The 15,610-nt window shown below is 44.1% G+C and overlaps 1 protein-coding gene across 5 annotated transcripts in view; it reads right to left on the bottom strand.

Annotated features, from left to right (window-relative positions):
• Window positions 1–663: 663 nt before the first annotated feature.
• The window catches only part of FKBP9 (FKBP prolyl isomerase 9), a 58,933-nt gene continuing 43,986 nt past the window's right edge, over window positions 664–15,610 (bottom strand). For 4 of the 5 annotated variants that reach the window (XM_039526597.1, XM_039526598.1, XM_039526600.1 and 1 more), the window contains 4 exons: window positions 12,864–13,050; window positions 8,264–8,409; window positions 5,873–6,036; window positions 1,856–2,038 (listed from right to left, as the gene is read on the bottom strand). In XM_039526597.1, coding sequence (XP_039382531.1) covers window positions 1,856–2,038; window positions 5,873–6,036; window positions 8,264–8,409; window positions 12,864–13,050 — 680 coding nt within the window. Of the gene's footprint in view, window positions 2,039–5,872; window positions 6,037–8,263; window positions 8,410–12,863; window positions 13,051–15,610 lie in introns of all 5 variants that reach the window. The other variant, XM_039526595.1, reaches the window with a different exon arrangement.

The following is a 15,610-nucleotide window of genomic DNA, read 5'->3' as shown; positions in this document are numbered from 1 at the left end:
CAGAGCGGAAACAATATGCAACATCAGCAACTAAAGCTGCCAGAAAAACACTGCTTTGGTGAGATGCCAATGATTCTGAAGGGCCATTTGTATGATAATGCATGAGATTCCAACTTAATACCTAGGATCTTCTACCAGGCATTAAAGGACTAAAATTAGTCCATATCTAAGTAGTCAGTCAGGATTTCCTTGAAGTAGCATTTTAACTAGGGTCCTAGCACTAAAAGGCAAAACCTCAGACAGACAAAGGTAGTCTGGCTTTCACTGGGCATGGGGACATTTATACATAAACCCCACCCTTATTAATGTAATGTAAAGTTAGAGGAACTGTGTTTATTTTTCAGTACAAGCAAACTTCTAAGCACATTTTGAACAGCCACTGCTAATGGTAAGATGGTATGATCACTTTAAGAAACTCCATATTAATAAAGGGTTTTGGAAAGTCTGAAGTACAAAACAAATGTTATAGCTAATCAGTTTGAATTATTTTACTTAACTACTCTCAGCCCAAAGAGGTGTTCTCATAAGGGTTTTAGTTCCAATAATGAAACTGTACATAGATTCAGGATAGCAATTTTGCATATGGTATGTGTATAAGGTACTTGTTCTGATCAAGAGATATTAAGCCCTCCACCTCTCAGTGGGAAAAAAAAATACAATCTGTGTTGATCAATATTTTAATATAACAAAAGAATTATCAAGCATGTATCAAACCCAACAAAAGTTCATGGCATTTTCTGTAATGAGAAAAAATACAAATATTTAATTAAAAATAGCAGTTTTTCAAATGAGTGTGCCAAAAAGGGTAAAACCAGCACCATTCATGTACAGATCAAGGAAAGCATGTGTCTCAATTCAAAGCATGGAATGGAAACATACACCTCCCTTTGCACTCTCTGACTAGGGACGTATTTCTGTGCTGTGTGTGTGTTGAGGGAAGTTCATGTAATTTTCCAGAAAATAGAATTTAATCTAGTTTTATTTATTTGGTCTGTTTAATTAAAAAAAAACTTGCTACATTTACAGATCAACTGTGTGACTGGACCTGCTTTAACATACAGTAGACAGGATATAAAATTTAGTATTCATATCTTGACAGTGCTTTAACAGTCCTCTGACAGTGAAGTGTTCTAGTTAAATAAGACGTAGGAATGTAGCAAACTTGTCACATACAGTAAAACCCATTACATATGTGGGCACAACTTAAAAGATTCATTTTATTCACAGCTTGCCAGAATTTTCCAATGCTATGTTTAATAATGTATTTGTTTGTAATCTGCAAAACATAGCTCCTACTGGTGATTCTTAAAAGGGGCTTGTTCAGTTATTGAAAACAATACATGCTTTCTAAATGGGTACTACCAGTAACTCATCTGTTAATGCAGCAATTTTGTTACTTTGCAAGTATGCTAGTGGGACACGTTTTTCTGTTTATTTACATACCTGTAGAATAATTTTAAACACAAAAAGGCTTTTTAAAGACCTAAAAAAACAATTGTATATTTTCTACTTTTCATCCAACCAAGTGAAGTACATCATTCAATAATAAAATCGTGATTCTAAGCATAAAAATTAACCATATTGTTCACACAACTATGTTTGTCAGTACACTCAATCACTTTATAAATCCCACACTGAAGCCCTTAATGTTTTTTTTAATGTAACTACTCATTCTAGCTGAAAACCTTCTCTCGTATAATAACCCACTCCACATACACCACCATGCACATATGAAGAGTTGTATACTAACACCTTCCCCAAATACCATCCGTTCAAACACACACATATGCAGTACTTCAAACATCTTCCAGTACACACACAGTGACAGTACTGTGACACACTGTTCTTTTTTGTTTTACAGTTCATCATGTCCCTCTGTGGTCTCTTGGTCTTTCAGTTTGAATTCTTCAGCTGTAATCTTGCCATCTCCATTTCGGTCCTGATTTGTGAACATATTTTTAACAATCTTTGCAGAGTCAAAGCCAGGAGCTAGTTTTCCTTTGCCAGAATCCACCTGAGCTTGAATGTATTCTGAAAACTAGGGAGAGAAAAAAAGTTCACAATAGAATAATTAAAATCACAGACTAAATGGTTATTTTAGAAAGACCAACTATTAGTTCCTTACTGCTCAATACTAACTACCAAGGTCCTAACCACTGGAGGGGTGGGAGAACATATGTTATTACCCTTAGATCTTAAAAAAGAGGGGGGTGTGTGTGCGCGCGCAAGCAAGTGTAAAAGCTGACATGGAAGCAAGTGCAAAAGTAACATTTCAATAAATTTTCCTCAAGCAAAGTACTAATCCATTTATCTTTAACTACTCCTCCTATGACTTTAAAAACAAACAAACAAAAAAACCCATATACCTAGAGCTATAAAAGGGCTGAGCGGGGCACTTGTGGTCAGTGGAAAAAAAATTAAATCAAAATGGGGGTCCTCGGGTTGCTAAAGTTTGAGAACCGCAGTGTTAGAATAACCATAAACTAACAAAATGTTGAGCTTCAGTATAGGTAAAGACTGTCATATTTAGCATATCAACTGATATTTTTAGTAAAAGTCAGACAGGTCACCAGCAACAATGAAAAATTCATAGAAGTCCGTGACCTGTCCCGGACTTTTACTAAAAAAAAGTGTGACAAAATGGGGAGCCTGAGCAGCTGGGAGTTCCAAGGTCCCCCTCTGCTGGCAGCTCTGATCTGCGGGGGGTTCCCCCAGCCGCCAGGAGCTTCAGGGTCCTCCCCTGCCACCCAGGAGCTCCGGGGGTCCCCCCGGCTGGCTGGGAGCTGCAGGGAGCTCTCGGGGTCTGCTCCGCCAGCTGGGGTGGGCAGGAGTGGTGGGGGTTCCCCCTGCTGGCAGCGGCACCGGGAAAGTCCAGCAGTCCACCCTGCCAGCCGGCACTGGCTGAAGTCAGAGGTCTTTGGAAGTCACAGATTCCGTGACCTCCATGACTAAAATCACAGCCTTAGTTATTGTTAACCCTGGAATGAAATCTCGTTTAACATGTAAATTTGCATGTGTTCTAACTCAATCTAATATTCCAGTGCAGGCATTTGAGTGAAGTAGGTGACCCTTAGATTTTTGTCTAAAGGCTCCAAGAAGTCCGATTCTTAAAAGGCTTCGGCTTGCCTAAATAGTCACCATTTGTTCTTTTGACATCTATATTCTGTAACCTCACATCCCCTGGAGGGATTAAGTGGGGGAAGAAAAGAAAAACAAACAAACAGGCAGTAACAGACTGATCAAGATGAAAGTCCAGTACAATACCACAATTTTGGTAAGAAATTTGGAGGCCTCAGAACCACCTTTTCTTTGCAGACTCTGGTAGAAAGTTGGCTGGCTATCAGGGCCTACAACTCTGAGGCCCTCCTAACCTTTAAGTAAAATTTTGCGGTTGCCAGGGGTAGCTTTGACAATACGAGAGAAAAGGGAATCTCAGATAACCAGAACCAGACAAAAAACAGGGTCAAGGCCTCTACCTTGAGCAAATCTTTTAAACCAATTCCATAGGACGCTAACTTTTTCTAGTAGTAGGCTTTCAAGACTCCAACAGGCTGCCTTCAGATAAGTATAAGACATCCTGCCCTAGAATCCCAGTAGCCATATTGTCAGTTTAAGGGATTGAGAACCAGAGCATCCATGCCCATTCAGCCGTTCTACGGGATGCTCTGCCGCTACAGGTGACGGTGGAGCCTCAACCGGCGGTGATGGAGATCACCACCGCTGCCCGCTTGAGAGGCAACCGAAGGTTGGCGGGAAGGCCACGGGGGGGAAGAGGCACTCAGGGACTGCGCCGTCGATGCCGCCGGTCTGTCCCTGGACGGCGCCGGGGATTGGTGCTGGTCGTCGCAGTGCCAGGAGTGAGAGCGGGACCATCAACCGTGCGGGTACCGGGAGGTCGACCGCGATCTCGACCGACGTCGGCGGGAGCGGCTGCGTGATGACCGGTACCGGGAGCGGTACCGGGATCCGGACCTTCTTCGGTACCGACGGTCGGGAGACCAGGACCGGGATCGTCTCCGGGAGTGCGACCGGTACCGCGATGTGGAGCGGTACCGGGACTGCGACCGGCGCCGAGATGGAGAACGGTACCGGGAACGTGACCGGTGCCGGGATCTGGATCGGCGAGAAGGCGACCGTCTCCGTGATCAGGACCGGGAGTGGGAACGCCTTCTGTCTCGTCCATCAGGGGAAGGAGGCCTCATGATGGCCGGTTTACCCACTGACTTCACAGCCCGCACTGGCAGCGCCGGGGGCTGGAGACACGGTGCCTCTGAGAGTTCTATCAGCTCTCTCGCCGTCGAGAATGTCTGTGGCGTCGACGGGAGAGGCAGCTCGACCGCGGTTTGCACCGGGGAGCAGGGCGGTACCGGACTCGATGGCTCTTGTGGCGCCGGAGTCGACGGTACCGTGCACGGTCTGTGCACCACCACAGTCGGTGCCGGAGGTGCCGGCGGTGGCTGGGTGAGCGGTCCCGGTGCAGGAGGCTTGGAGGCCGTCTGCACCGTCTTGCGCGTCCTCGCCGGAGAAAGGGACCGGTGCCAGGGCACCGGTGCCGGCTGTAGCTTTTTAAGAGTCTCGGTACCGGACCGGCTCGGGACCGCTGGTGCGCTTCGCACTGAGGACGACTGTTGAGCCGCTGGGGTCGGCACCGTAGGGCTAAGTGCCGATTCCATTAAGAGCTGCTTTAGCCTAAAGTCTCTCTCTTTTTTAGTCCGCGGCTTAAATGACTTGCAAATCGGGCACTTATCTGCTTGATGGGACTCTCCGAGGCAGCGCAGGCAGGAGTCGTGAGGGTCACCAATCAGCATGTGCCGCTGGCAAGCCGAACTGAGGAGCGGACGGGCTGGCTGGGGTATACATCTAGCGCTATAGCGGCGCCACTCCAGGGGGCGCCCAGCCGACCCGCCGGAGTTGCTAGGGTAAAAATCTTCCGAAGACCCGTGCACACGCAGCGCGCACACCTAACTGGAATGCATAGGAGCAATCACTCGAAGAAGAATACAGGGTTACCTAGGATCACAGTCTTACAACAGAGAGCAAAGAGAATGGAACTATCACACTGCTGAAAGCTTTTAAAAGAGAGACAGTAACATCAAATCTACTCAGCTTCAAATAATGATTTAAAATAGTTTCAGGGTCTACACCTGCATTTGAGCCCTCTAGACACTCTTTTTAAAGCAAATTTTCCTTTAACAAACAAAAAATGTCCCTTACGTGTTACATCTAAAATACTGACACAAACAAGGGCGAGGAAACTGTGCACAAAGTGCTGTCCAATGCAGAAATTATACAGACTGACTAGATTTTTTCCCTCTAATCTCAGTTACAATAATCTCAGGTCCTATTTGTAACAATAGCAGCCACAAAACTTCAGATAGAAGTGTGATTTTTTACATTTACAAACATTTTGATCCAACACCCTTTCTCACATCTTCCCCCCAGCCCCTTTACAGATCAAGCTCTGGTACCAACAATCACATCCAAGCTTCTCCCTTCCCATTCAGTTCTGAAGCTGAATGTACATTACATCTGTTCTGTAGACAATAGCCTTTCAGCCCTGTAAGAACAGGGCAGCTACAGGAGATAAGAGGAAAATTAAAGAGGAGAGAGAGATAATAGGAAGGAGGAAAACAGAGTTTAGTCTTCTAACCACTTGTCTTTCTGCCTTTTGACAGCCCATATTGTTCTTGGTAGGGTTTTTTTAAAATGTAAATTTAATTTAAAATGGCAGCTTCCTGTTAACTTGGTAATAACCATAGCCTGGGTTGGATAAACTCCAAAACTTAAAGACAAAACCTGATTTATCCATGAGCTTCATGGTGATGGAGCTAAGAACAAAATTCTATGCAGGTGGTTTTACCCCTCAACTTACCTCCTCCAGAAAAACTTCTCCATTATTGTCCTTGTCAATTTCTTCAAAGAGATTTGGAGAGACATCACCATGCCAGACAAACATGTAGCCATCAGGTAAACCCGACACTAGTTCCAGCAGTTCGATGTCAAAAACTAATACTGCGCTACCAGGAACTTCTCCTTCTGTCACAACAAATAGCACAGTTACGTATTAACGTTCAGTTATGTGGCAAAAGGACAATTTAGGGTTTTTTCACAATTAAAAAACATGTCTATTACTTAAAGTGCAACTACAAGTGCTTCACGAGGGGTCCGATCCAAGCCCAATGAAATCAATAGGAGTCTTTTCATTGACTTCAATGGGCACTGGATCAGGCCATATATAAACAGCAAACTGGGGCTAGACCATACAATATTTGATCACATGCAGCACTAGATATTTGCTATAAGTGACATATGTAATATGAGTTTTTAATCTTAAAGGCCCTGACTCAGGAAAGGCACATAAACATGTTTAATTTGAGCACTTGCTTAAGTTCCATTCATTTGCTTAGGTGCTCTTCCTGAATAGGAAGGCTTTCCTGAATTGGGGGCCTAGCCAAGTTTCAATCCAGTTATTTTGATAGACACTTAATATAAACGTTAAATCTTTCCTTAATAACTGTGTCCCATATTTTTATTAATAAAAATGAAAAAGGTATATGGCAATATATGGCAACTGCATATATCCTCTAGCTACAGATACAAGATTGTCTTTGTTGTCTGATATATTTCCTTCACTGGGACTCTTCATTGAGGGGGTTGAATTTGCATGATACTGTTTTTTTAAAAAAAGGAAACAAATCAAAAAGGAACTTCTGTTCCAAAATGAATAAAGGAGTCACACCAGATATGTAAGAAAATACTAATATATTCAGAATCATGCTAGCATTTACTCCAGACCGTATGTCCAATGTAATCTCAACAGTGTCAAATACCAATGACATAATTTTGTAGAATTTTTAAATACATTATGGTGTTTTTAATTTATTAAAATTATATAAAATTATTAATTTATAATTTGTCTTGGATTCACACACAAATCAAAGAGGTGTTCAATTAGTCTCTCATATTTATTCTATATTAAACTCAGTGTGATGCCTGACGCTGAATCTTTATACAACAGAAGTTGTCTATGTTCTTTAGAAATCCAAATCAACAAAGTCAGAGTGAGCTGTAGTGAGTTTGATATCATTAGGACACCATTCCCCACATTTTTTTAATTGCACAGGCCAATAATAACTCCATGTACTAGGAACTGATAGTCCTCTGAAATTTCAATGTTTTATAATTAATTCTTGGAGCCCTATAATTCCAAATTAAAGACTCAACCTCAGAGTTCCTCCTGCACATAAACTCTAGCCCATGCATAGCTACAATGACGCCAATGAGACTGTTCACACGGACAAGTGGAAGTGCAGGCCCAAGTACAAAATTATCAAACCATTCATCATAATGCCTAACTTTTAGCACTTAGAAAAATGATTGGGATTCACAAAGCCTGGGTTCAGCACCTAGGCTCCCTATACAACGAATGGGAAGAGACGGGCACCTAAGAACGGTATTCACATGCAGGGCTTTGGAGCAGAGCCTGGAGCTGGAGCGGCTCCAGAGCAGTGGAGCTGCAGGTTTTTGCCTGGAGCTGGAGCACAGCTCCAAAGCCCTGTTCACAAGAGGCAGCACTCTGAGTGAGGAATTGCCTGAGCTAACCAATGGGAGATGCAAAGAGAAGGTGTGTGCCCCAAGCCCTGCCCTTCGCAGGGAGTTAGGAGTCTAAGTCTGGACTGCAGGAAGGCACCTAAATCTGGTTTGGATTCACAGTTGTGAACCTTCTCCTGGAATCAGGTGCCTAAGGGGTTTCTTGCAAGAAACAATGGAAGATGAGGAGCTCCCTCATAACTTTTGGCCCTGTGGTTAGGGTACTCACCTGGGAGTTCCTCACTCAAGTGTCTAAGATGTCTAAGATGTTCAGTGTCTAAGATACTTTGTGCATCTAGCCCTACTGCCGACAGCATTCCATTAAGACACATGGAGGCACTGGCACTCAGTGGTGTCCCATGGTAATCAGCACACTGGCCAGAAGGTCACATTTTCAGAGCCATATTATTAAAGATGGAAAGTTTATTTCAACCAAACACTATTAAATTACTGGCATGGAAAAGCTCCAAAGAGAGCACTGTAACACTGTTGGATAATTTTAAAAATGTAAAAAAACCCAAATGTTTAACAGTAGTATTTTTCCTTACCTTTTCAAACCACTCCTACCCTCCTGCCCCAGAAATAATGAAAAACAAGATTAACACCACATACCTCAGTCACTCAGTAGGTAATAAATTACACCACCAGTTGCTATTAGGTTGCATTTACTTACCAACACCAGCTTCTCCATAACCAAGATGGGGCGGAATAACTACTGTTCGTTTCTCTCCAACGCACATATCTCTAAGACCCATGTCCATCCCCAAAACAACCTGTCCCGATCCCAGAACTATATTATACGTTTTACCAAGACTAATCCTGAAAAATAAAAGAAAGAATTTTTACTACTTCCATGTTACCACTCAAACTGTACAGTTTCTATATCAAAGTCCCTTTGTGGCCAAAAATCAAGTTTACCTCTAATGCTATATGCTTCTAAATAGCCAAGTGGCGTAATTGCTGAGGTAACAGATTGCATGTGATAGGAGCTTCAGACATCATGGTCACTTGAATTAAACCTGATTAAGGATTTTAATCCTCCCAATCAAAACTCTGAAATACTTTTGTCATTCAAAAAAGGGCTTCTTGCCTCGCAAATATCTTTGGGGGGGGGAACCCAAAACTTTGTAAGCCACAGGCCTGATTCTGCAAAGCCTTAAGCACATGAGTAAGTTTACTCACACGAGGAATCCCCTTGGTTAAATAAACCCAGCTGGGATTTTCAGAAGAGTTTAAGGGAATCAGGAATCAAACTGCCATTGAAATTCAATGGGATTTGGTCACATATCTTCCTTCAGCTCCATTAAAAATTCCAGTCTGTGTGTCTAGTATATTAGGTAACTAATTTGAACCCCAAAGCAATTGAGGTCTTTATCATTTCTAAGAATCTTGCTAATATTTTTGTCCTATCATGTTATAAATTATGACATGCTACTGGGGTCTTATTTCTAAGATGTATTTTTATGAAGTGATAAATTATATATACTTTGTTTGCAATGTTGTTGTAGCTGTGCGGGTCATAGGATATTAGAAAGACATGGTGGGTGAAGTAATATCTTTTATTGTAAAAGCAACAAAGAATCCTGTGGCACCTATAGACAGTTTTTGTTTAATCCTGAGCTGATGGTGTCAAATTTGCAGATGAACTGGAGCTCAGCAGTTTGTCTGATTTGTGTCCATTTATGTGCTTGGCTGTAGACAATGGATCTTGTGGTGTGGTCTCCTTCCCATGGGTCCAGATGATGAAGATGTCATCATCCAGGTCAGCCATAAAAATATTGGCATATTGTGGGGCCCATGTGCCCCCATATGCGGTGCCACTGACTGAGATATATATTGTCATCAAAATTGAAATAGTTGTGTCTGAGGGATAAGGCACAGAGCTCAGCAACCAGTTGTGCTGTGGCATCATCAGATCAGGGATACTGTTCCTATTCCATCAGCATCCATGTGGGATGCATCCAAACAGTCCTTCAGTGAGAGTTCCAATGATTTCCAGGTTTGTGGATTTTGGCAGTAGATAGACCTCCTTTATCAGCCTCTTTGATTATAATGTCAGGATGGGTTTGACCTGTTCTTAAGGTGGCCATCCTGCAGCAAAAAACTTCAGGGACAGACTTCAGAAAACTGCTGAGCTCAGTTTTCATCTGCAAATTTGACACCATCAGCTCAGCTCAATTAAAAAAAAACTTCACACCTCAACTGCTAGAACAGGGCCTCATCCTCCTGATTGAACCTGTTAGTCTATAAGGTGCCACAGGATTCTTTGTTGCTTTTACAGATCCAGACTAACACGGCTACCCCTCTGATCTTTTATTGTATCAACTTCTGTTGGTGAGAGAGATTCTGTATATTTCAGTCACTCAGAAGGTAATAATTATACTGCCGGTTGTTTATTAGGTTTCATTTTCTTACCAATGTCAGCTTCTCCACAACCAAGAAGGGGCAGAATAATAGCTGTTAGTCTCTCTCCAATGCACATTTCCGAGACCCATATCCCTCCTCAATACGTTCAATAAAAGATATTACCTCACCCGCCTTGTCTCTCAAATATACATTATAATTCTAAAAGGCACGTTTGCAATCTTAGGACTTTTTACTGACACCTGTCCTTGCAGCATCTGAGTGCCCCTTTTTCTGTCAATCTCTTTCCTTTTGTCATTTTTTGCTGAATTGTGTGACCCTGAGTACAGAGCCTCTATAAGGAAAGGATGGATGGTCCTGTGGTAAGGGCACTACCCTAGCACTTAGAAGACCTGTGTGCAACAGATATGACAGTGCCCTGCAACAGCCTTATAGGCCTGGCTTGACATGTGTAATTGGAGGTGGGTGAGGTGTCATTTCTTGGGAAACAGGATTAGGGAAGTAAATGTATCAGCTGGCTGGAAACAGAATGCCTGTACTAGCTAAGATAAGGGGAGAACACTCGAGGAACCATTTACAATGGACAAGATAAGTCTGGAATGCAAAGAGAAAGTTGTACATGGACAATGCGTGGAAGAGCATGCTGTACGGGAAATGGTTCCTACAAAGCAACCAAGACAATCCCAAAACATGCAATGCAGCATATAGTAAATGCAATGCACTGTGTACATGTATACAAAGGAAGAGGTTTTACTGTGTAAGTCTGGATGTGTGGTACGTCCTACATCCACTGTGCTTGAGTCTGATCAACTGAGCGTAGCTTTGCTGTATGCCAAATAAAGGAAATCTGAGTGACAAAACTGAGTTCTTGGGGACCTGAGTGGAAGGGGTCCTTGGGGGAAACCCCAACAATCCTGGGAAAACATTATGGAATTAAGTTAAACCTTACTGAATTACGTTTAATATCTTTGGGATCCATTGTATTGAAAATGCAAATGTTTGTGTGCTATTGTGGGGTTGTATGGAACACCTCTTCAGGAGAAATGAGGATTTAATGCAATCTCTGGGAGACAAGGTGAACTTCAAAAGACTGTGCTGAACAATACAGCAGAGACAACTGATCTTTTGAGGCAGTGTGTAGAAGAGTGGAATTCCTAGGAAGTACTGGGGCTGCGGCGGGGGGGTATTGCAAACCCCCACCTTCTGACTCAGCCCGTACAGCTTCACCCTGAGGAGGGAACCTTTGCTGTGCTGATCACCTGTTACAGGAGGACGGTTCAGAGACCCAATCTGGCTTCTTCAGGGACCAAAAGACAAAGAAAGGACTTTTGTTTAAACAGCCTGGTTTTAAACACATTCGGGGCCTTCATTCTGATCCAGAAAATGGGCAGGACCTCTGGTCCACGGATGGTCCCAATCCTTAGGGTCGGGCTCAAAGAACTGACAAGGGCCAGAGCCCTTGTGGAGATTGGGGGTGGAGAGAGAATCTAGTGAGCTTATTAGCATGCGTGTAGGTTCTTTTATGGTGTTTAATATGTTCTCCATAATACTACTGCCCTAAGAATAAATAAGTTTGCATAGAAAGAGATGTGTGGTAGCTTAAACAGTGGGCAATTACACTGTTCTCAGTCTCTGAAGAGGAAGGAAGCAGGTCTGCTTAGGCAGACTGTCTTTTGCTGGAAATAACATAATGAAAGCAGGGAACTAACTGTTCAGCCTGGAAATACCTGGGTCAGGAAGGAGACAGACATAGGTCTCCACCCAAGAGAGGCAATGGCTAGAGTGCCAGAAGCCTGCAAGTGGGTGCTCTTGCAGAACCACTGAGGGGAAATACAGGTGCAGTTGCCCTGAACTGTGACACAGGGTCCCTGCTTCACCACAGACTTCTTGTGTGACCTTGGGCAAGTCACTTAGCCACTCTATGCCTCAGTCTTCCATCTCTAAAATGGGAATAAGAGCACTTCCCTACTTCAGAGATGTTGTGGTGATAAATGCATTAAAGATGTGAGGTGCTGAGATACTATGGTAATGGTGACCATATAAATATCCAGAGAGAGAGAGAGAGAGAGAGAGAGAGAGAGAGATTCAACAGTACAAGTTATAATGAAAACTATGGACTATTTCTGGTGTTTATGTTCTTCTTTTAAAAAAAAAAGTAGTCCTTCCCTACCTCACCTTCCAAATAAGATACAAATAAGGTAAATTTAACAATACTAATATTATTCAAAAAGATGAGGTATGCACAGACCCAAAAACGGAACAAGAGAATTTATTCAGTCATAGCAAACACTGTCTGAATTTACTTCAGCTCAATCCAAAATGTGGTTGATCTAAAATAATCTATTTTATGTCACAACAAGGAAACAAAACCAGTCAAGAAGGATCAGCACAGCAACGAGATTCAGCTGACCTTTGAACGAAGGAGACAAGGGTTGCCAGCAGCTTTTGCCTCCATTCACATTCCTAATGTGTACAGTAGGCAGGAAGTAAACATTGTCAGAACCCCTTTGTCCCCCAACCTGACCCACCACAAACATGATCACGATCCAACCATCAACAGTTTCTCCATGAAGATCTCAGCTGCAACAGAACCTAATGAAACATCCTAATTCATGTGTATCTTGTTCATCATCGTGGTGACAATTTCTGTGTTTCTCTCTCACATCCCTCTTTCTGCTGTCCCCAACTCTCTCTCTTTGGTTGCTCTGTCCCCATTTTTCCCTATCTGCAAAGATTTTATAAACATTGTCAGACAGGAAAAATAAATTGGTCCCATGTTAACATGAATATTTTAACATCATTGTCAACCTTTTTCCTTTTGAATATCCTAATTGCTTTGTATGCTATTCATTTTGACCCTCGCTTTCATAGTTACATAGAATATTTCATATGCCAAGTGACGTACTTACGTTGAGTCTAACAACGTGCCATCCAGAAGTGAGGCGTTGTAGTGGTACTTCAAGTAATCTCCTTTCTTACTCAATACTGTGCAATTGGAAGGTTTGTAATGAGTAGTAATGTTGACAGAGTCCAAAGGGTTATGGAAGTCAATCACATGGATGTCAAAAACCAGTACTGCAGATCCTGGAATCTTTCCTAAATAGTAAGCAATCATATTAGGAGAAACAAATGGCACCTACACAGGTACATACTGACTTCATACTGCACACAGTGAGAATATATAAAATGTTGAGTCTTCTGAGTGATTTTGTTCTTTGTTTCAATTTACATTTCTCAGAATTAAAGTACTGAGTCACCTCTGCACACAACAACAACATAGATACAAGATGCTTCCAAAGACAGGCACTTAAAATGCAGAGGACACCAATGAAAAGTACTATATTAGCAGTCAGTTCAAGAATTAAGGAAAACATTTCCATCATTCAAGGTTTTAAAACTATGCACTCTACTTTGAATTTTTAATAGCACAGTGAAGCTGGAAGTTTACATTTCCTGTGACCAACTTAGCCACTTGACTGGTACCTCACATACCAAATCACTATTAAAGCAGCAAAATTGTAACAGAACATCAACACTTCCACCATGCACTGGCAACTGAATAGCAGCAGAAAAGGGGTTAAACTGCTTGAAAAATCTTGACAAGTATGTGCTTTTTCTCACACCAAAAGTATAGTGTGATTATTTTACCAACAGCGATAGATGCATCCACAACCACCAATGGGTTTCTTTGCTATAAGTCTAATTCCCAATTAGCACAGTGAAATGTTGTCACAAAAATTAAACATTTCTTAAAATGTTATTAATGGAAAATAATGGTTTATGTACTGGGAAAAGCTTTTTAAAACACAAGCACACAACTGTGATTGACTAGAGAAATTGACATAGTCACACTATAGCAATACCCTTCCTAGAGGCGAGTAAGTTTTCACAAAGGAATTGTGACAGGGTCAGGCCAGATGGATACAGGAGTGTTCCTATTGAGAACTGGGACGTGGGTGAGCCCCCTGCTAAAAAGCCCCTCCCCCAGCCTAGAGAGGCGCTACTAAACCCAGAACCCAACTGAGTTCGGGGGACAACAGGCATGGTGGTCAAAGGGCCAAAACTAGGGAACCAGAAGGGGACACCAAGCAGAGAGCCCCGGACAGCGTCCACCACTCCTCAAACGCGTCAAGAGATCTGGCGGACGCTGCCCAGAGGAACTCTGCCCGGATACGTGAATGGATAAAAGAACGAAAAACAGCCCCAGTCGCAGGCCCCTCCCCACCCCCGCCAACCTTCCCCTCCCTGGTGTTACGAATGGCCACCTTGGCCACGGCTAGGAGGAAGGTGACGAGGTTGGCCTCGAACTGGGTGTGCATAAATAAACAAAGTGCCAGGAGAAGTGCAGCCAGAACCTCAATAAGAGGTTCTGGAGGAGCCAGAAAAGGGGCTGCAGCCTGTGCCAAGGTCTCCCTCACACCACAAAAGGGACAGGCTTCAGGGACAGAGGTAAACTACGCCAAGTACACACCATTGCTCACGGCTCCATGGAGGCCATAAGCCGAGGGAGAGGCACCGGAGCAGTCCTGTCCAGCCCCACAACCGCTCAGTCACCCTGCCCTCTAAACCGTGCCAGTTCTCCGGCGAAGATGGATGTGTGGCAGAGAAGTAAACGCCAAGATAGAGCAACGGACCCGCGTTCCACCGGATGGCCTGAAGCATGGGTGGGAGGGAGCTTGCCCGCCACCCGGCCCCGACCACCGAGCCAGAACTCTTGACCCAGTTGACCCAGGCGGAGGAGGCCGCTGAATAAACAGTTTTACAAGCCTCCACCCGCACCAGGTCGTCCGGGTCCTGGACCACAATGAGCACGTCGTCAGCGTACGCTGCCAGGACCAGCCGCACCTCCGGCTCACGCAGCACCAACCCCGTCAACCTTTTGCGAAGGAGACAAAGGAAGGGCTCAACGGCCAGAGTGTACAGCTGACCTGACAGCGGGCAGCCTTGACGCACCCCTCGCCGGAAGCTGACAGGTGCGGTCAGGGTCCAGTTGAGCCTGACCAAACACTCTGTGGAGGCATACAGCACCTGGAGAAACCCTACAAACCGGGGCCCAAAGCCAAATGCCCGCAGAGTGCCCAGGAGATACCCATCATCCATCCGGTCGAACTCCTTCTCCTGATCCAGGGACAGGAGGGCAAACGACAGACCATCCCTCCACCCAAGCTCCAAGAGATCCTGGACCAGATAAAGATTATCGAAGATTGTACTGCCTGGGATGGTGTAGGTCTGGTCTGGATGGACCACGTCCACCAGCACGGACCGCAGTGATATGGCCTTCGCCACGACCTTATAGTCCGTGCTGAGGAGTGAGACAGGACGCCAATTCCTGAGATCACGGAGGTCCCCCTTCTTTGGCAGCAAGGCAAGCACCGCTCGCCTGCACGACAGAGGGAGAACCTGCTCTTCAAAGACTCAGCCCAGACGGTGGCAAGGTCTGGGCTGAGGACGTCCCAGAAAAACACGGTAGAACTCCACGGTCAGCCCATCCATGCTCCGAGATTTATTGGTGGGCATAAGACGGAGGGCTTCCGAGAACGCAGCCAGAGTGAGAGGCAGCTCCAGCCGGTCCCGGTCGCCTGTGCTGACCGTTGGGAGTCCATCCCAAAGCACTCCGGAGGCATCAGCGTTGGTTGGATCCGGGGAGAAAAGGCCA

This window comes from Mauremys reevesii, linkage group 2, assembly GCF_016161935.1.
Source record: "Mauremys reevesii isolate NIE-2019 linkage group 2, ASM1616193v1, whole genome shotgun sequence".
NCBI classification, from domain to species: Eukaryota; Metazoa; Chordata; order Testudines; family Geoemydidae; genus Mauremys; species Mauremys reevesii.
Note: the sequence above shows the minus strand (reverse complement) of the source record. Positions and strands in the feature narration are given on the sequence as shown.